The sequence below is a fragment of the Galendromus occidentalis genome, unplaced genomic scaffold, assembly GCF_000255335.2.
Source record: "Galendromus occidentalis unplaced genomic scaffold, Mocc_1.1 scf7180000076723, whole genome shotgun sequence".
NCBI lineage: Eukaryota > Metazoa > Arthropoda > Arachnida > Mesostigmata > Phytoseiidae > Galendromus > Galendromus occidentalis.
This window is the reverse complement of record NW_003804712.1, coordinates 56,999-78,400: the sequence shown is the minus strand read 5'-3', so window position 1 is coordinate 78,400 and position 21,402 is coordinate 56,999. Positions and strand designations below refer to the sequence as shown.

The 21,402-nt window shown below is 52.7% G+C and overlaps 1 protein-coding gene across 1 annotated transcript in view; it reads right to left on the bottom strand.

Annotated features, from left to right (window-relative positions):
* Nucleotides 1-3,734: 3,734 nt before the first annotated feature.
* LOC100901623 (uncharacterized) overlaps nucleotides 3,735-21,402 on the bottom strand; it is a 39,963-nt gene continuing 22,295 nt past the window's right edge. Inside the window, exons 3-10 of the mRNA XM_029110539.1 lie at nucleotides 9,717-9,929; nucleotides 9,391-9,601; nucleotides 8,742-9,195; nucleotides 8,214-8,438; nucleotides 6,715-7,698; nucleotides 5,652-5,907; nucleotides 5,255-5,402; nucleotides 3,735-3,786 (exon numbers count right to left, since the gene is read on the bottom strand). Coding sequence (XP_028966372.1) covers nucleotides 3,735-3,786; nucleotides 5,255-5,402; nucleotides 5,652-5,907; nucleotides 6,715-7,698; nucleotides 8,214-8,438; nucleotides 8,742-9,195; nucleotides 9,391-9,601; nucleotides 9,717-9,929 — 2,543 coding nt within the window. The remainder of the gene's footprint in view (nucleotides 3,787-5,254; nucleotides 5,403-5,651; nucleotides 5,908-6,714; nucleotides 7,699-8,213; nucleotides 8,439-8,741; nucleotides 9,196-9,390; nucleotides 9,602-9,716; nucleotides 9,930-21,402) is intronic.

Below are 21,402 nucleotides of genomic sequence, written 5' to 3'. Positions count from 1 at the left end.
CCCTAAACACTTTGTAATGAGGCATGCTCGCAAGCATCGCGGTTTTCCTCGGAGTCGTTTTGCTGGACACGAATATCTTCTTTACCCTCCCCCTGAGGATTTTTCAAGCTTGGCGAGCGGTGACAAGGAAGTGTTGTCATTGCAAGTCCTCGCATTTCGAGGGGATACCTGATGGCGGCAAGAGCTGCGTTGTGATTCATGAGGTGTATCGGGAAGCATTGGTCCCCTGCCTACAGGATATCGGAAGGCTCTCAAGTTCAGATAGGAGGGAATCCGAGCGAAAGCAGCGGAAGAGATGGGATGCCCATCAAGAAAATTCGCTCGTGATCCTGGGAAAGCTGGAGCGACTCTTTCTCCACAATCGCTGAGTTTTCACCATGCTAGGATTTTCGGTTTCTTTCCAATCGCCGGGGCTGCCCGACCTGGACATTGCGGGGAAGACGGCATTAAATCTCTTCACTCATTCTTAGTGAAGGAGAGGATTTTTCCTTCCACGCGATATCATTATCGGAGTGCAGTTGGAACATACCACTCTCTGCGTCTACAGCGAATCGCTAAGAGCATTTAGAGACTTGGGGAGCACCTCCGGCTCATCCCGCAGCGGCTGCGCTGCGCCGTCGAATGAATGGGGGGGGGGGGCTGATGAATCCGATTGGAAGCATCTGAGGCGCCTCTGGTGGGTTCGAGATCTGGAGAATTCCTTTTATGCGCCGAAAGTGACTAATAGGCTCGATCCGAGATGGTTGTATATCGTAGTGCATGAATCGCGAAATCGCGGGAGCCCAGGTTGGGGTGGAAGTTCTCCGAGCCGGAGCTCGGGACCTTCGCAGAAAGATCGAATGGAGATCTTATGACGGACTTTTTCCCGGATTCTTTTCTTACTCTCGCTCCTCTTCGGGTTCACAATCGCGTGTGAAGGAGTGTGCGTTAACTTACGGAGATACTCGACCGCCAGATGAGGAACGTTGCTCTTTGCTCGATCTCGGTCACCGTTCGTTCACGCAAGTGAACTCGCACTTGCGCCCAGTGACTCACGCCGGTCGCTGCACTTGATCTCGTGGTTCTAATCCACTTGCTTTCGCTTTCCCACTTTCAGTGGCACGGAGACACGCAACACGCTGGGGAGGAAAGCTCCGCCACCTTTCCCTGATGGGCTCTGAAAGTTCTCCTTTGGCAAATGCAATCGTCTGGCCGCGAGGCTTAGCAAAAGGCTGATTTCCTCCTCGTGGAAGCTACGCCCAGATGCATGGCCTACCCTCGAAACCGGGATCGCGTGAAATTCCCGAAAACCCTTTCTTCATCGATAGCGTATAGTCCCGTCGAGAGGAATCTTACATTCGGATAATCATATGGAACTAGAGGGACCTTCATAATTTCTGAAAGGGCTCTGATGATCCTGCCAAGATGCCTGAAGAAGAATGTAACACAATTCTTTCTTGCCGGGTGTAGATGTCTCGGATCGGGAGGGGTATCGCAAATAAAAACAAGATTCCCTCTGTAAGAAGACACCAACATTTTATTTTTCATCTTTTCCAAAAATAGCATCATACTCTCATAATTCCACAGCTCTGCTCTCTCTCTTGATGATGGTCTTCAATACACCGGCATCGTTCCTGGTGATTGAATCTCTATCCTCTTCGCTATCTCGCTGGACCGGACGTTTTTTCAAAATCCCATTGTGTGTCCGCGGAGTTTTCCTTCGAGAGAATTCCTCATTCCCTCATTCATCGAACTTCAATCACAACTTCTCGATGTGATACAGTGTTCATCGAGCCGGTTTCAGCGGAGCTTCGCTCCCACGCGCTCGCCGTGACCATTCTCATGTGTCTAACCTGCTTCCCTGCGCTCGGAAACCATTCATTGAATAAAAATAATGAGAATAATCATCATCACATTTAACTTGGAAACAACTTAATATTCGTATCCGTACATCCGTATTATATGCCCCATTGGACTCTCAGTCTGCGCCGTGGAAGCGATCACTCTGGCGATCTTCGGAGCTGTCGACGAAACCCGTATTTACAGCTTGTACACAATGGACGTGAGCCTCGAATTCGTGATTCGAGATGGATTCGTCGGCGGATATCCGATCAAGAGGTCAATCTGAGTCAGTCAGTTCCAAGGGGACGCACCACGAAACCTCCGGAAATCGTCAAAGCAATCATCTTGTCATCCGCTTGCGAACCCTATATACACTATTCACAGAGCATATACAAGAACAGTTAATATTTTGATTGGAAATTCATGTCGCTGTAGGTTTTTGTATCGAGTCTTTTTCCGGATTCACTCCGCCAATGGTCGGCAGCGATCCGGCTTTATTGCCGCATGTCGCAACCGTCCTCTCGATCCGAGACAGGAATCACGGTCGACCACGAAGCAGTTGAGAGATCGATTTGGCATCGGGGATCCCCCCCAGCGCGACGGCTCAGAGAGGAGGAGAACTCGGTGTGCCGCGCACTATACGAACTCCGGCTAACGTACATGGTCTGTGGGTCTCTTTCGTTTCAAAAACTCCGATGACGGTGTGAAGAGCTTTCGCGGTCCATGGGACTCGAAAGCCGACTCATGCGAAAATTCTCTCTCCTGGACGGCAAACCGTCGTCGTTGCCGTCGAGTGCGTCCACCACACGCTTGGCGAGCAGAGCAGATCGGAAGGGGAAGAGGAGGAGCAGAAGTATCCCTCTCGAACGTATTCCTCTCCTTGTCTCCGCTTTTTCTGCGATAGCACCTGAAGAAGCAAGTCAACGGCTCAAGCAGAAGGACGACAGTGACATCGGTATCCCCCGCCCTTCTGTTCCATCACCTTCTAGAAGTGAACGACGCCGGCGCCGTTCTCGTCCCGTTCGTAGAGAGGACGAGTGGCCGCGGGTAGTTTCCCAGACTCAGAGTCGGCTGGGAAGAGGGCGCAGAGCGGTAAAAAGCAGCTCGCCGTGCTTCAAAATATTCGTTTTGCATTGCAAGTTTTCTCTGCGTGCGGCAATGTTTGGTTCGCCATCTGCCATGTCTCCCCGCCCCGGAATCGGGCGGACAGAAGAGAGGGACGCGCTAAGGGGGAGGAATAGTTGTCTGAGGGTGAAAACTGCTTCGGAATGTTCACTTCGTCGTCCACCTGCGCAGCGCTGAGCCACCTGCAGCCTCTTGCGAGTTACTGCTCCGGAATGGAGTCGCCCGGCCCGAGTCCCCGCCAATGTATACGGAGGAACAGGACATCGTACACAGCGGCGGGACATAGTTCAGGATGTCCTGTCCAGACGACGGAGTCTGCCTGAGAGCCTCGAAATCCGGCGGTCTGCAAGACGGTCTCACTCTATGTGAGAGCCATCGGCTCGAAGTCCGAGACCCGGTACGTATATGGGTTTTCGTTTCTCTCTCCGTCTCCCTCTCTCTCTCTCTCTCTCTCTGTCCATCGCTGCCGAGCTGGAGTTCATCCGTCCCGTCAGTTTCCGACTCGCTGGAATCAGCCGGAGCTTCTCATGCTCTGCTAACAGTGCGAGCGGACTCGGTGCGCAGTTTCGGACTCGGGGGATTGCCTTCGGTCAGGACGTTGACAACCAGAAGAAGTGGCATCTGGACAGTTTCTCACAATCCTCTGCTCCGGCGAAGCTCACGCGGTGTTTCGATGGCAGTCACTTCAGTTGATAAGGATTCCTTGAGCCAGATGATCATTCTCCGAGCACCTTGTCCTCAAAGTCTTCGTCTTCTCCGTCTCGCCGCAACGGAGAGTTCGCTGAGCGTCAGAACACGTCGTCGTCTTTCGCCTCGGGTCGACTTGGGTAAGCACACTTTCTGCAATATTGAAGAAAGAAAAAACGATGTTGTTATTAATAACCATGATGATGGAGCGGAACGACGCTTCCCGTCGAATGAGAGGGGAGAGAGAAAGAGACTTCGACAACGAGGCACCGAGAATAATAACTCGATCAGACGCGTTTCAACACGCCGCCGTTCCGACGAGGAAGTATTTCCCAATATTCGGAGCGGAAGAGGAGCGGAAAACAAGCTCTGAATTGAAAGGCGAGACGGAGGTCAGGCCTGCGGGAATCGCGTTCCGCGCTCAGTGAGCGAAGCTAACCTGACCGAATGTTCCAAACTTCACTGAACAAGGGCGCCTATCGCGTACAATGTTCACCAGGTAGGTAATTCGAAACCTGCGAATGCTCGGATAAAGCGTCCGCATTTGTGGAAAATCCGTCTAGAGATCGATTCCCCGTTCGAGCATTTTTCTCGTGATCTCCGTTCTCACCCGAGCCGGATCAATCCGCTCGTGGCACTCCCGCACTCGAACGAGATCACTATCTCTGACCGCTACTCGGTGGGTAGTCGATCGTCTGAGAGGAGTCCAGACGGCCTCGTCGATTACGGTGACTTCAAACGATCGCCGGCGGCTAATCCATGGAATTGGAATTCGGGCGCCGAGGAAATTTTTTTCTGATCGAGGGATGGGTCCGAATGTAATCTCGGAGTTCAAGAGGAAAATAGACTCGGAACGATTCGCGATCTCGACGTGTGAGATCTCGGTTCCTCCGGACGCGCCGCTGCATTTTCGATGGATCCCGGTGGAAATTTCTCATGGGAGGATCTCTCTCGTTACAGCGGCAAGCAATGAACGAGCAGGGACCCCAGGACGTCCAGCCGCTGTATCAAGAACTCAGAGCCGAGTTCCGCGGATCGCTGTTCGATGTTCGGGCTGATTCCGAGACTCAGCGAGCGGAGGATAATAATATGATCCAAGAAATGACCGGAGTTTGAAAGAGAACGCTGTTTGTTGGGAGAGTTTGCCCCTGTAACATCTGTGCTCGATCGCCATGGTTTGTTCGTCGTCGTCGTCAGCAGCAGCAGCAGCAGATTCCGGGCACGCTGCAACCCGTACCATAACCAACATGAACCCAGCCCCCCGCAATTCACTCTATGCTCTCCGTCGATAAGTCGAGCGTCTGGGACAAGGGTTACGGTCGGACCTAGAGATCCGGGCTGGTGGTTCCCTCCGGTCCCCATTCTCGCTCGTCCCCGCCCCTTCAACTGGCCACTAGCAAGGACCAGCTGCTCCGCACCAAACAATGACTTGCTCACTGAACACGACGAAGAATTATGGATTCCGTCGAACGAAAAAGCAATACCGAACAGTCTTCGCCATCGTCGTGTGCGGCGTCGCTCACGTCGATTCCGGAGCCGTTCCTTCTTGTTTTGCGAGCGTCTCCGCTGTTGTTGCTGTTCCCCCTCTCTTCAGCGGTAGCGGCAAGTCAGAGCAACGAACCTGATTAATGTGACGGCGAACGCAACGATGACCACCATGCACAGGCCGATGGCCGAGCCTATAATCCACCAGTAGACGTACATCTTCGCTGCAAGTCCTTGACAAAGAGCAGGATCCTCATCCGGTGTCAGGAGCATGCTGCGTAAGGCTCCCGCTGGAATTAACGGCACAGATTCATATTGAATATAAACGACAGTGTTTCTAGCGCCTGACTGAAACGTGCTCATTACGCGGGAGAAAGGGCTCGCAACAGACTTTCGCTAATAGATTAGGTATTGTGGACTCCGGCTTAGATCTTGACGTCGCAAGACTTTTCGCAATCGGAACCAAAGATCGGGGGAAATTCCGAAATTCAGGCCGGCGGTCGGGATTGAATCTGAACCGGGGTAGTGCTCACCGTTTGTGCTCCCGTCAGCGTCCAATGCGCCGGCGTCGTGCTCGCCGCCGGGTCTCCTTACTGGGCAGTTCGGCACTCCATTGCAGACGAGTTCCTTCTTGATACAGACCATGGACTGCTGGCAGAGGAACTCGCAGTCTTTGCTCAGAGATACCAGGGTGTCCGGCGCGGACGGTGTCGGCAGGATCTTCACGTGCGTCCACCATAGAGAAAAATTTGTAGCCGAACCGTCGGTCGACCGGAACTCGAGAGGGACCTGAAATCGGTGGGGCATTACTTTCTCAGCCATTTCCGAAGCGTTTTTTCTCCTCTTTCTCCTACTTCGCCCATGGGCATGGATTGCGATTTTTCTCAGGGTCCCCTTTCGCGGAACCGACGCAGCATACGCCACGATTTTGTCACTCGTTGCTCGTAGGTAGGTATGTACCTCAAGCCCGCCCGTGACGCTCACTCAGTCCACGGTGGGAACCTCATTTCCCAACGTCACCGAGAGCAACACCACGAACGGATGGATTCGACAAGCGCAAAGTTAAGCCGGAGTTCGGCTCTTCCGAGCCGCTATGTGAGGACAACAGCCAGCGAGAAGAGCATCGAGGCAGCATTAGAAGCAAATTGCCTTTCGAACGCGACTTTTATCACGACGAGGCTTCAAATAGATTAATGCTCCCATCTAATGAGTGAACATTGCTAATGAATAAGGTAAACTTCATTAGGAAAACGCGTTGCCTCACTCGACCGCGACCTGTTGACTTCGCCTTTACTTCGGGACAGACACTTTTCCGCTCTCATTCAGGATATGCATACGAAGCCCGATCCTTCGTGTCAGCGGATCGCCATCGAGCTCATTCATTAGTTCTCCGAGTACCGGAGCGAACAGTTCTCGTTAGCGAAATTAATTATTGATCGTCATCCGATTTATTTCATCAATTCTGTCATAAGCGATTGATTCGTGATTCCTGATTTCTTTATTGATGCTCGATGCTCTTGGAGGATCACATCTGTCCGCTCGAGTTCGGCTATCTATTCGTCAGGGAATTCCTCTCTCGACAGGACAAATACTCACGTGGCGGGCCATGATGTGCTGGCGCGGCACAAGGACCGTGTGCGCAACAGGGAGGTTCGGGCATAGCGCTATGTCATCCAGCAACAGATAGTTCGACGAGCAGTTACTCGAAGGTCCCGAGGGCGCATGGAAGAACTGTAATCTGAATGACACGTCGTGGTCGGCCAGAAGTGGAGCCGTCCACCTGCAGTGCAGCGGCACAAACCTCTCATTTGACATTTCGATGGGCAGGGACGAGTGGACGTTCATGGACTGAGCCAGCGGCGGGAATTGGAGACTGCCCTGCAGATCTAAGCCCAGTCGATCGGGCCCACAGCGCGAATCCGAGTAGAACGCGTACGATACCTCGAGCATTCGGTCGCTCTGTGTGAGTTTCGCTGTTCGGTGCCATTCGGGCGAAGGTTTGAGCCGGAGACCCAGGTCCAGGACGGGCCCTATCGATACGACTCGATGACTTCTGAATGTGGCGCCAACCTTGCAGAGACAAATTGTCTTCTCGTGCTTGGTCTCGGCGAAGATCTCCACCCGGCCCGGCCCGTTGTGCGGGCATTCCGAATCGCAGTTTTCGGTCTTGATCTCGAACGGAGCACTGATCGTGAGCTGCACTCGACCGTGCGGCCATTCGCGGGCATCGAACGAGTAGTTACAACCGACCGGTCTCGAATGCTCGACGAAATCGGCGTACGCCAGAGAAAATGCTCCCCTCGAATGGGCATCGCCTTCGGCCACTTTGAACTTCTTATTGCAGTTCATCGGCGTCAGCTTGTTGTCATAGATGTTGGCGCTGACATGTTTCACTTCGAATGAGAACGTAATTGAACTGCCGTCTAAGCTGCCCACCGTCGAAGAGAAATCCACCAGCATTCTATTGGATGTGGACTCGAACGAAGTTCTCGGACTCTCCGACCGGGGTCGATTCGTGTCGCACAGCTTGGTGATGATGTAGCGAGGATCGAGTTCGTGCGAGTCGTAAATCCGGATCGCCTGGAAACGGAGGGAAACACGTCGGAGTTTACTAAAATATTTCACTCAAACGGATCCAAGTCGGAAATTCCCACGGGAATTCCTTCTGTTCGGTTTGGCGATCCCGCCGGTTTCACTTTTTCTCTCGGCTAAATAATGGCGCGTCCGCCGAAAATGAAGAATCGGCGAGAGAATTCGAGTTCCGTCGTCGACGACGCTGGGGATCGTCGACTATCCGGGGATTTCTGAACCCGGACGCTCAGCGACTATTCTCAAGTATGTATTCCATTAATCATCGAACGAGCTCACTCATATCCGGGAGCATTGAAGTGTCGGGGCTGGACTAACGATTCGCCTAAGAATTCGCCGAGCAAAGCGCCCGAACAATTATTCGACAATTATCAAGTGCCGCGTCCGAAATTCAGGAATGCGAGCGGACAATTAGCGTCGCTGTCTTCTCAACGCGTGAATTGCACGTCCCGCGCCGTACGTGCGCTCACAATGCGTGATTAATGAGCTGTCACTTGTGTACTTACTTCTTCACAGAATGTAACTCTTTCAACTCGGAACTGAGAGAATTCCAAGCGGATAATTTCGCCCATCGGCGCCGTGAACCTGTACTGACACGACGTGTTGACCGGGTACCAAGACCTGATCGAGTTGTAGGTGCGTGCCGTCGTGCTCACACTCCTTTCGATGATGCAACCGCCGTTCCTGAGTTGGATTGTTTCGCCTCCGCCCGAATCGTACACGCTATCCGCCTGCAACGAGTCGGACAGAACGGCATTAGCATATTACGTTCTCCTACGAGAGACACGTGGTAGTCGTCGGTGACATTCGAGTCCGCGTCGTCCGTCCGTCGCGACCAAATACCACATTAGGTTGCAGTGGAACGAACGAACGAGCGAACGAACGAACTAACCGTCGCAACCGACATCTAGTCCTACGTAGTCTGGCGCCTGACAGCGCCGGGGAAGATCGAGGGTTGCTCGGGTCGGCCGAGGAATAGGGGGGGCTGGGGGGTGGTTCAGGTCACGAGTTCGCTCCCTCCAAGTTCAACCAACCTTAAAATGGAAGCCCGTATTGAGGAGCGGACCCGCTGGCGAGCTCACAAACGTAACTAGCATTTCGCTGTTCGAAGCGACGATGTTCGACTTGAGTTTTCCGCGGCCACATAACGTGGTGATCACCGGATGGTCTTCGGTCGGTCCGTCGTGGATCCGGACGAAATCGAAGGGACAGTCGTCGGCCTTGCGCGAAACAGGTCGAGGAAAACACATGAGAAGATTATCGCATCGAAGCCCGTCTACGTCGAAGAACGTGAGATCCAGTCCCACGAGGCTCTGACGGACGTTGATTCTGTACTTGCAGGCTAAGTTCCTCGGGTAAATTCCCGGATACGCGGGGCTTTGGACAAAGCAGCGTCCGGGTGAACAATCTTTGAACAGACGATGGCAGTACGTGTTTTGGACGGGTTGACCTCGACGATGCGGGTATAGCGTCGAATATGTGCCATAGCTGCAAGGCAGAACGGACGAACGGACATTTAGCGGCATCCCCTCATATATGTGCAATGAGAGTCCTTTCCCCCTGCCTGATCGTTTCGGTTCCGGTTGCAAGTCGGACACACGAACACGAGCGAGACCGAGACACTGACACATTAGCGGGATCGGGACAGCGAGACAGGGGATGACCCCGAGCGGAGTGACTTACCGTGACGCAACTTCCTGCTGTTGTTTCACGTTCGCTTCGAAGTGCATGTAAGTGTCAGACGAGTATTCATCAACGTGAAAAACGACCTTAACGTATGGCGTTTCCGAAATGAATGTTTTCGGTGAATCAATCTCCCCGCAGTAAAATCCGGGATTCTCTCGATTCGAGATATTCGTCTCCCGGGTGTAGCCGTCCACGATTTGAACATAACCTGTCGGAAAACAACTCTGTGCAGTCGCCTGGAAGATTCGGCTGGAGAACGAAAACTCTCGGTGCAGTATGGTAATCCTCGAGGAGACTCCGACTTGAACTCCGGCTCAACCTACCTCCATCACAACTCTGCCGGTCTTGCGAGGGGGTTCCGACTCGCATCCGCGTGAACCTCACGAACACCACCCAATCTTCGCGCGCCGGCCGAACCCTTATCCGGAACACGCAGTGGATGGGTTTGCCGCGGTTCCGTTCGGAAACGGGTGGCAGCTCGACGCTCTGGTAGATGTCGACCGTCCTGGAGCACTTCTCGGCGGAGAGTTCGTCATCTGTTGGGGAAAAGAAAAATATTTCAATTTTCGCGATTGAAAAAAGCGACAAACGCGCTCCTGACCATCCCTCTTCAGAAGGACAGCGAAACACTCATTCACTGTTGCTCATCCCACGCCGACCATCCACGCTTGGTTGCCTAATCTCTAATTTTCCATTTCCCTTCTCGTGAGAAGATCCTTTCTTGCGAAGAAAATCATCGAGAAGGATGAAGAGCAAAGCGATCGCACTCCGGCACGGACGCACTCGGAGTATGGACAATCTTCCTATCTTCCTACATTCCGATTCAGCGCACGACCCCATGGATCAGAAGAGATTCGGGATCAGACTCCGGGTGGACATCGTTTTATTGTGTACCGAGGAACTTCCGTCCGGTCTATTGGCCAGACGCAGAAGACAACCGAGGAGTTTGCGATCCATCGATCGGCACCAAGTCGACTGCCCAGTCAGAGACAGATCATTAGGACCGTTGTTGCTGTTTACGAGTTCCTACGGATTCGAAATCGTCGAGCCCACCCTCTCTGAACTCCTGCTCAATCCGCCAGTCATGGATATGGATGACTTCCTTTCGAAAACTTTCCTAATCAATGATTCGTACATACGCTGTTTTTTTTTCGATTCAATCAGAATTCATGCTTCGATGGTATGTCATGCTCGCCAGAGCACGAGCCGTCGGAAACTCCATCCACTCTCTGAGTGAGCCATTTTCCGCACAGGATCCGCGGCACTCATCCGCAGTCGAAAACGAACGACGAACGCATAGTGATTCGAAGGAGCCGCTCACCATGACAAATGGACGTGGACGTTTGCCGGCATAGACTAATTGTTTGGCTGAGTCCGCCATTGCATTCGGATTCACTTTCTCCACGAATGGGTCGAACGAGCAGCGGACATGTATTCCTCACACCTCTATCCGACCGTTCACTGTACGATCCGACGCGAAAACCGAAAAAATGCTCCCCGATCGTGTGATGCTTGCTACTTGACATGAGAAAAGTGCTCTAGAGCGACGGGGCTGTCGCTAGGACTCGGGGAGTGCTGTGGGATTCTCCGGACGAAACTAATCAGCCGGCGCGGAACAGACTTTCCCGAGATCAGTGGGAGGAGGAATCGCAGCTGGTTTCGCGAGGTCAGGCTCGCTGTCGAAGGTTAGATACGTGAGTGAGTCCAATAAATTGCATCACCGGTAGACACTCGACTAGACTCCGGGAGAAGCTCGATATCGCGAAGGAGAGCGGAGCCTTCGTGCCTCTGACAGGTCAACAGCGAAACTCCTGCACCGACTTTTTTGAAAGCGCCTCAGTGAGAGCTGTAGCTTTTTGTTTCGTATTCAACGACCGTTGTCGGAGAAGTAGCGGTATGCCCTCACTCTCGTCGGCATTTCCCACGAGTCCTGATTTCGTTTCTCGACCGCTCCAAAGTTCCCTGCTGGAGATCCAATTTACTCGAGAGATTTAGTTTTTCCTCCGCGGGATATTCTTCTCGGGCGGTCATTTGAGTATAATCTCTTGGATGATAGCGGTAATCACTCCGAGATCGACGCAGGCAGCAGGCAGAATGTCCGCTTTAGGTGTGGAGCCGGTCGGGTATCCACGCGTGACCTTCAGGCCGACTCTTAATTCTTCCTTGGAGCAGCTTTTATTAGCGTAGCCTGCCGTTGAATAAATCACAGATAATTTCAAGCTGCCTCTTATCGGGAAGTGTCAGAGGAGCGACTGAGCCCTAGGAGCAAGCAGAATTCTGAGGTTTCATCTAGAATGGTGAAACGTCGGAAAATCGGAAATCGCTTCCGACACCATAGGGATGGAAATCGCTTCTTATGTTCCCATATAGAGTTTGGGAACCTGCTGGGGCTGATTATTGTTCCGCAGTTGAGCGGACAGCTGCTCCCGTTGTATTATACCCTAGCAAACGCCAAGACGCGAAAGTAGCATGGGACCGGAGACGACGCGAGGAAACATCACGGAGTACGAATTCTCGGCTCATTCGCTGTTGGAAACGCGAGACGTATACAAAGCATGGGGCACAGGTCGTGGATAAACCATCTGGCCCACCCTGGACGCCTAGCGAGGAAAAGATATCATTTGTTCAATATACGCAAACGAGATAGAATCTTCGCGTTGCGGAGCTCCGCCGCGTCGTCGCCTCAAACCCATTAGGTGACACAAATTATATACACGCGGATCTATTCTGAGGACGATGAATTCCGTCATTCAACAACATTCCTAACCTATTCCATGATGCGCCCGCCCGGCTCCCAAGCTGCCATCCGTCCGTCGCGACAACGTCGTTTACGCGTACTTCCCTCCATCCATCCATTCGCCGCTGTCCATCGGGTGTCCTTAAGCGTATGTATGCGTAGGTTGCTCGCTACTTGTTTAAGTTCTCTAATGGAACTACGGACACGAGATTCATGTGTGAAACGGACCATTACGGCGTTGTTCGCTCTAAGCGACAAGCAACGTCCAGCCATTCAGGCACGCTACCAGCTTGGCGTCGAGGAGCTCTGGCGATACCGGCCGCTAGCGAGTGCTACAGAGTATTCACAATGGATTGAGAGAGATCCGGACGCCGATTCGAGAAGGGTATTCGAGACTCGAGACCGGGGAGCTAGGCCATCAGGAAAAGTTCCTGACATCCTCGGCTATTGTCTTGATACAAAAGACATTGTACTTCCGTTTCACGGACTTGACCGCGGCAAGTCTGATGAGCGCCTGCCGAAGTCCTCCACGGGGCAGACCTTCTACGAAGGGTACCATGGTATAGCTGTGAGTTGTCACGTCAGTAATTTAGCGCAGCATCGACGGAACGCGCTCGTTGGAAGGAGAAAAAACAGAAGCTCGGGTGGCTGCAGAGCAACTATAACATTTGGAAGAGGAAAAAAGCGTATCCGATAGGAAGGGGCGTTTCACTGACGTCGACGTCGTTCTTCCTTCCAGTAGCTTAACCAGCGGCGGGCACGGGAGGTAGAACGAGCTAGAGGACTGACTCCGCGACGGCAGCAGCGACCAGGAACCGCTGAGGACGGTCGAGAGCCGAGCGTAGGAGCAAGGTATAATTTTCAATTTTACTCGCTTTTCGAAACCGATAGAACAGTTATTATCGCCTCCGGCGCCACCGAATAGCGGCACGGCCCCGCGGGTAAGAACTCGGAAGCTGGCAGTGTATGGCAAATCGACGAAGGTCTCGACTCTCGACAAATTGCTGTGCCGGAGAGATTTCTAAGAGCTGAGCTTCTCGTCTCCCGAATCCCGAGGAGAACTCTTCGTCGGAACATGAGATTGTGACAAGACCTTGGAAAATTTCGAAACATTCACTTAGTCGCCGAGATACGTTGAAGCCCTCGAATGCATCAAAAGGAAGCCTATATATGCGTAATGCCTGGAAGAGGCGATTTTTCGCACTTTTCTGCCGTACTCTTCCCGCGTGGAGGCAGGCTGAGTTCACATCGCGATTCCGTGACGAGTTCGGGCGATTTCGGACAACGATATCCGTCACTATGATGATACACTTGCGCATCCCAGATATGATCCTTCCACGGTCTCCGTCTGTGTGGATAAGCGCGGAACATGGACGAAAAGACTTGGCCACAGCCCTCCCTCGAGGTCCCCGCCTGCCTGGCGAATCGAGCGGGAAAACGGCGCGGAGCAGGTGGATGTGACCTTGGCAGAAAACTTGGCAGAAGGCTAAATTACCGAAGTTGTTGGCGCTGGCCGCCTGGTGATCAAAGCGAAACGGAGTACCGATCACACGGAGCAACGAGCGAGTGAGTGGGAACCGCCCTCGCCGTCCAGAACTGTTTGTCCGTCGGACTTGTCCATCAATCGGAATACTCTTTGAGCCTCCGATTCTCGTTGCCTTGCCATTCATTAATGCTGGACGAGCTCGTACCCGTGGGCGGGCGACCCTAGCATCGAAGATTCCTCGCTGGAAAGCCCGTTCAATGGCGAGGTTCGGGGAGGAAATCCGCTCGGGATCCAGATGCCAGGGAACATGTTCGGCTTTTTGCGGAAAAATCGCCACAGAATCGAGAGGAATAAGAGCCAATCGACGTGAGAGAATCTCGTAAAACATCCTCGCGCGCAGATTGCTGAGGCGATCGATGATGAGGAGATTTTATTCGAACTTCCACGATAAGCCCGGTGAAGAATTCGGGGCTTTTGGTGTGTTTGCATATGTTTTCCTTAGAGCTGAACACCTCAAGGAAGGAGAGGACTCTTCTCACACCCCGATTCTTACAAAGAAAGAGCGTTCCATACACGCTAAATTGTGCCGTCGCTCTTGCGTCGAGTCTCTCCCGAGCGAAGGGTTGGAGGAACAGACTGGAGTTTGCTGTCGGAGCAGGGGGAGAACGAGCCGGGAGGTGTGTTCGAGAGCCCGGCTGGAAGAAGAAAGAAGAACACGCTCGCGAGCGACTGCGAGGACGGAGCTTCGAGAGTTTAGTGCGAGGAATAAGACAGGATACCAGAAAGTAAAGCGGGCAAGGAGCGGGAGCAAGACGGGGGACGGCATGGGAAAGGGGATAATGCGAACGCGGGTAGGAGGCGCAAATACAAGAGAAGAGGCGGAAATGCGTGGACGAAGAACAAGGAAATAGGAAGAGGTGACTGCGGGCCGATTGCCGGTGGGGGACGGGGTCAGAGAAAGATTGTGGGAGGAAAAGCTGGCGAGAAGAAGAGGCGCTCCGGGAAATATCTCTCTACTTACACTAGTGGAAACGACGCGCCGCAACGAATGGTTTCCCACTAAAGCGAAAGAACGATTTCAGGCCTTTAGGCGACGCGGCACAAGCAGCTCCGAACGTTCTGCATTGTAAAGGGACGAGAGCGAGCGGAAGAGATTGAATCCGAGATTTCACCCGCGCTTTGAACGATCGCTCCTTCTCTTTTCTTCCGCCGACTGACACACGCTTTCTCGCCTACTACTACTTCGTTTGTCGACCGCGCTGCGGAGCATCTCCATGACTTTCGAGGGGATCGATGAATACCAGTCGGCGAGCATCGCGATCGGCGTAGATCTCCGTGGAAGAGATCCCTTGACAGCCATACGATTCTCTGCATCGGAATGGGGCTGTCGTCACGTCTCTCCCGAAACGCGCGACGAAAAATTTAAATCCGTCCTGAGAGAGCTAAATGGACTTGTCGACAATGCTGGCGCGGTACGAATCTACACAGACGTCCTCGTGCGTGCGACCGATTCATCGATCGACACACCGCGAAATCGCCGCGAATTACCCACGTCGAAAATTCCTTGATCGCAATCGTGGGAACCCGTAGCCGATTTATACTTGCGCTGCTGCGCCTTTCCACAGAAATTACGGGCTCCGAGCTCACCTTCGTGACAAGAAATGGCACCGCGCGAGAATGAGGAAGGAAAAGTCCAGCGATAGGATTCCTAGCGGCTCGCATCAGGGGCACGGGGCCCGGCGGATATCTCGCCAAATAATCATCATCACCGCAAGGATCACGGGGCGGATGTTTTAGAGAGGTCCACAGTGACCCGGGTGACTTCCATGTCCTTCCTTTGAAGCTCGCTCCGTGATTCGGAAACCCGAGTCCCATGCTCCGACGCTGTGTTGCATCCGATGAGCTCCAGACGAAATCCCGTGTTGCTCCAAGTCCACGGTGTGCTGTGATTGCGAGGAAGAGCAACCGGTCCTCCGCAGACCCTCGCTGATGAAGGTGGTCGCATCGCGACGTCAATTGAGTCGTCCGAAACAGAAAAACGGATGGACAGGGGAGCATGAAACGTGGGGTAGGCGTACGTGGGACATCCGTCGGTTCGATTGTACAACGTGGGAGTGTTCTTTTCGCGAAGCGTTATGGAATCCCGAGGGCATTGTTTGAACGAGCGAGCGACCGAGTAAAGCGAGCTACCGCCGAGCGGCCTCTTCTTCTTGTTGTTTCTTTCTCTAAAGTCTCGTCCGTGTACGAAGGCAAACAAACTGAAGCCATTTTATCCCTTTTCTTCTCTGAGCACTGCTTCGCCGTTTCGAGGGCTCGCGACAAACTTGCGTCGAGCTTGAAGACCCGCCGCTGACCCCTTCGGTAGATTTCCCTTTCAGAGGCTTTATTTTATACGTCGGTTCTCTCCATCGCGGGCTTCCCCGCGCCCAAGGTGCTCCGCTTCCTGCCTCCCTCATGCAGAAGACCTTCGTGTTCTGCCTTTGTCCATTAGTCCCGCTCCGAGTTATTCCTCTGTCGGTTATGTCCTCGAAACTTATTCCTCTAATACATGGCGAGCTCAAAGAGAAGAAAGGCGAGGGACAACCTTAGGAGCAAGAGAAAACACTCAAGGCCGAGATCATCGCGAGGTAGGACGAAACTTCGCGGAACTGACTGAGTGGCGGGGCTGATGCGAAAAGGGTGCAGAACACCGGGGGTCGGACACGGGGGTATGGAGCCAGAGGGTATAGAGCTTTGGGTGGCAATTTTTCAAACATGTTACGCCTGTCCGTATCAAGCCAAGCAGGCACTTCATCAATCAACGACCGCCTTCTACTCATGGTTGGCGTGTGCCTGCTGAACTCGGCTGTCGTCTCTCGTCCACTCTGGAATTCCATCGCGCGTCGTAATTAAGCCGAGCGACCACCACTCAGACCAAGTCAACTTTGAATGCATGAGCCGTGAGCCTAATATTTTCATTCGCGCTCACACGCGGGCGCCCTTCGGAATTTTCGGTCCACCTAGAAATCGGAGCAGAAAATATTCGCGCGCGGAGAAATTCGATGGCGGCAAAATCAAGACAACAGGCGAATACCCTCAAACTCAGGGGAATTCGACGTAGACAGGATTTACTGTAATCATATTCACGGTGAGGGTTCAGCGAAAAAAAAGGCGAATGGGACGAAAAGCAAGCCGTAGTCGATTGTCGCACTTTGACAAACTCATGCAGAGTTACTTTCGCGCATTACGTCTCGTTACGGCCGTTGTCGGTATCAGAGTCGCCTGCTGCTAGGAGCCGATCCCATCGGGATCCCGCAGCGTCGCCTTACGATCTCGTTGATTCGCTCGCGCTCTCGATCCCATTCCAGGAAGGAAGGAAGGGAAAACGATCTCCAGTCTCGTTCTTTCCGCTCACAGGCACCTCGGATCGTTGCACTCGCTATCTGAATAATTCTTCTCATTTTTCAAGGATGTCCCTACACCTTTTCACGATCCTTCATTGCATTGTTCGAAGAAACTGTGATTCCCCTTCGAGCCCGTCGAGTATCCAGCAGATGACGGGGCTAAGCCCTGATGAATTCAATGAGTAGACATGGAAGAAAATTATTCTGCTCGCGATCGCGGCATGAAGCCGGGAATCTCGGAATGATGTTCATGTATGGCACCGTTCCTGGATTCCTCTTCACCATTCCGCTCTCTGATTCGCTCCCTCTGATTCTCGCTACGGTGTTGATGCTCTCGATCACTCCCACCATGAGATTTATTTTCTGTGGAATTTGAGACCTGCAGGCTTCAGGGCGAGGCCAACGCAGTTGACCAGCGCCGGACGAGGATCTCAGTACCTCCGTGCTCCAAATAGTCTCACAATTATCTCACAGTCTTCTCACGAGCCCATAAATCCAATCCACATGCAATTCGAGGGGAGAAGATTCCTCTCGAGAGCGTATCGAGTGAGCTGTGAGAAAGAAGTGACCTCGTGAGAGAAAAAGCTGGCCGAGAAAATGATCTTATTCTGTGCACAAGCGATGGCGGCGAAGCAGTCGGGCTCGCACCTGATGATGGTCTTCGAAGTTCTCTCTGGGCTCCCGGGACCTATTATGATTCCATCAATATGCACATGAAGTGATTTTGTTACTCTCTGACGGCGGAGCGCATCACAGCCACGTGAAAGAGTGAGATATTTCCAAGGACCTGCCACGCGAGATATTTCAGAACGACTCGAGATACCTTGCGGTCCCTCGGGAGACCCATCGTCTCGGTGGTTTCGTTCGATTTTCCCGAAGGAAGTTGTGGGACCCGCTCCAGATCGGAACGCGCGTCCCGTCGAAGTCCATAATTTCTCCTCAATGATGGCAGAGACTGGAGGAAAACTCGAGTTCTGAAGCTCCATCGTTGGAGTAAAATATCAGATCCTGACATGTAATCCTAATGGCCCGGAAAAACAACATCGGATGGCCTCTCCAAGCTCAGCTCCGCGGCATAGCTTCATCCCTGAGCTTACATATTTGTGAATAAGAGACTGGACTCGAATATGCATCCCACGCACCATTAGGTGGAACTATGTTACTGTTCTCGGAGAGGACAACAATTCCAAAATTTGAACCTTTCGCTCATTAGGCGACTAACGAACATAACGAACTCCCTCGAAACTCAAGCGCTTCAGGCTGTGGTTTTAGCAAATTGCGTGCAGAGACACTCAATCTTGTGTGTCGGGAGCATTTCAATCATCGATCAGCCGCGGACGACAAGCGAAGGTTGCGGATGATCACTTATATGCGAATAATGGAAAATCGACAGGGAGCTCCAGCTCATTTCAAAGGAGTCTCCGGCGACGCAAGCTCTCTCGGACTTAGCTCGAGCCACAAAGGGGAACTATCGATCCAATCACCGGCGCGACAACTACTGATCAATGAATTCCGCGACTCGCTATATTCAGGCTGCCATAGTCGCGCTCTTCATTGATTCAAGCCAAAGCATTTATGTTTCCGGAATATTTGCTGGATATGCCCAGTTTGCTCTTTGCGTCCCGAGACTCTGAATGGAAACGAGAGAAGACAACTGGGTTCCCAAACTTTTGTACGAATCTAACGCCAGCACCGCAGCGAAACGTCTAGAGATCCTGCTCAATGATTCCTCCCGGGTCCTCCGGCGTCTTTCAGGAGCTCCTCATGGTTCGCCTCAAGAATTTGGCTGCTCATTATTTTCAAGAGATTACTCCCGCTGTATTTTGGTTGACATTCCTTTGTCAGAAAATCGATCGGTTATCGGCATCCTCGCGCGAAAGCGTGCGAGTCGGCGTCCGGATGCGTCGGTGGGTGCCTGTCGGACGCATAACAAAATCACTTAGCGAAGAAGCGCGGAAATCGTAGAAGCAGATTAAATTACTTTTAATTCCGCCTTCTTTCGTTGCTCGCAAGTTGGTATCCTCGCGGGCAGGGGCTCTCGGTGAGTGCCTGGCGGCTTTTCCTTCCCCGCGCGTGCCCAGGTCCTTTTTCTTATTTTGTCGTCGTTGTTCGTCCTTTGTTGCCTGGTTCCCTTTACCCGTTCGCCGCTTTTCCGCCTCGGACGACGCCGAAGTTTTTTCTTCTGTTTACCGCCTCGAACACCGCATGCGGCCGCGGCATCACTAAGGCTGTCACGAGTTCACCCGCTGGCGACACGATCTTCCTGTTTCTGCTTTTTGACCGTTGTCAGCGAGAATTCATGCTGCTGCCTTTCTGTATGGAGCATTCTTGTTATTTGAAACGATCGTTCGTCCGATTCGAATGGATGCTGCCTCGATGATTCACTTCGGGGTGAACTCGGGTGATTTTACTCTTTTCTTATCAAGTTCCCGCGCTGCTCTCCCCCGGTGGAAATCGTTCTCTCGTTGTCGACGTTTTGAGTTCTCGAGCTTCCCCACATTTGACTTTTGCCATGGCAATCTAAACACCTTCACGAAGCCCATCCAAGGCTCGCTCCCGCTTTCGCGATGAATTCATCGGGATCGCCAACGACCTTTATGTAATGCTGGCAAATGGAGCGGACATCTCGGGAAGTCGGGCCGAAAACAAACGAGATGGAACACCAGCACGGCTCAAACAAGAACTCAGACTGTCGTGCCTATTGTTGCGGCGATTTCGTAAAAACGGATGTCGCCGTGCTCGCTGTTCTTGGAAACGGACGACGCGCGCATTCGGGAAGGCCGCGTTGCTTCGACAGCCGGACCATGAACAGCAGGAAAGATGGAGAAACCATTTGGCCTCTCTGAATTTGAATAGACCACAAATCGCTGTTGTTGTTGTGGTTGCTGTGAAGCCAACAGACCGGCAGAGCATGTAAGTGCGTCTGCGAGCGTGCGTACACGCGTCGTAGGACGCACTTTGTTGGCGCAACACGTTCAAGATTGCTCCCCGCGTGCCCCGTGAGCTCCCCCTGCTCCCTTTATGCCACGCTTCGGAAAAGGAAAGGGGGCGATGTGCAACATTCGGATCAAAACTATGATACGATTCGCTCAGTAGGCGGAGGACGGACGAAACTTCGAGAAGTCGACATCAAACGAAATAAGAATGCGGTCCTCCAACACGGTCCCACCGCGAGGCCGCCATCGGGTCGCTTAGCGGAGAACTCACGTCCTTTGTTATTTTGGCGTGGCTCTGCAGGCTGAACGACCGAAATCTCATCAACGTTTTCACTCTGAATTAGTTTTTTTGATAGTCCCGCACTGGGGTTGTAAACAATCGTACCTACCTTCTCGCTCACAGACAAACTGGGCTCCGCGACTATGAAAGAAACAAAGAACCGAGCAGGCGCCAACATTCGCCCCGCATCTGTCCGTTGGAGATCTCGGTCGCACTCCGAAGTGAGACCTTCTGTCTTTAGAATCGAAGCGTTTCCGAACGAGACCCACACTGGGAAATCATTTTCCCCTCGCTGAGGGGGGCGCCGAGACGGGAGAGCCCATGGCTGTCGAGTTCGTCGAGTCGCCAGAGTCGGCGCGATGTCGACGTCCGCGGGTTTTGATAGCCTGATTCGAGCCCTATTCCAAGCTCCCAACAACTAGGCGGTCGGAGCACTGGCGGTTGTGAAATTTTCGAGATCCTCGACGATATTATCCTCAAGTTATCTCCAGTTGAAATCAAGCAGAACGAGGCCGGATAGAAAAATTGAGCCCTGCTTCAGTCGGATCTCGACTCGTTACGTGATTTCAAAATACGCCCTCCATCGTCGTCAGATCGCTCGAAACGGCGGGTGAGCGGATCCCTCAGCTTCGCAACCTGAACGATCTCGACGCTCCACAAAAGCGCTAGACTCATGGAGATCCGGGCAGATCGCGATCTCCAGAAGCGAGTCAATGACGGATGGCAATTGCGCCTAGAATTTTCCGCGATGAGGAGGTCGAAGGATTCACGGTGTGATCAATAGGCGAATCTTTTCGGATCTTGCACTGCGGTGGCGTAGATGCTCGGGATGCAGATTCGCATGCTGAGATGTAGAAACGCCGCGGTTGGGAAAAACGCATACATGAATGAATGAACAGCCTGGATGGTAGAATCGAGCACGGACAAATTCCCTGGAAACCGAAGTCAGAGATCGCGGCCTTCGATATCAGAGCTTGCAGGGGTCGAAGAGGGCAACGGGGGTGACGAGGAGCAGATGCGACTCTTGATTGTGAGTGGGCAGCATCGTTGCGGCTCCCGATGCGCCGACCGAGCATTGCATGACGTTTACTTCCATGTATAGATCACTGCCGGCCGGATATATTATTGATTAAGCATTGCAATCCCATTACAGTCGGTCAACCAGATTAATATCGATTCACTGACTG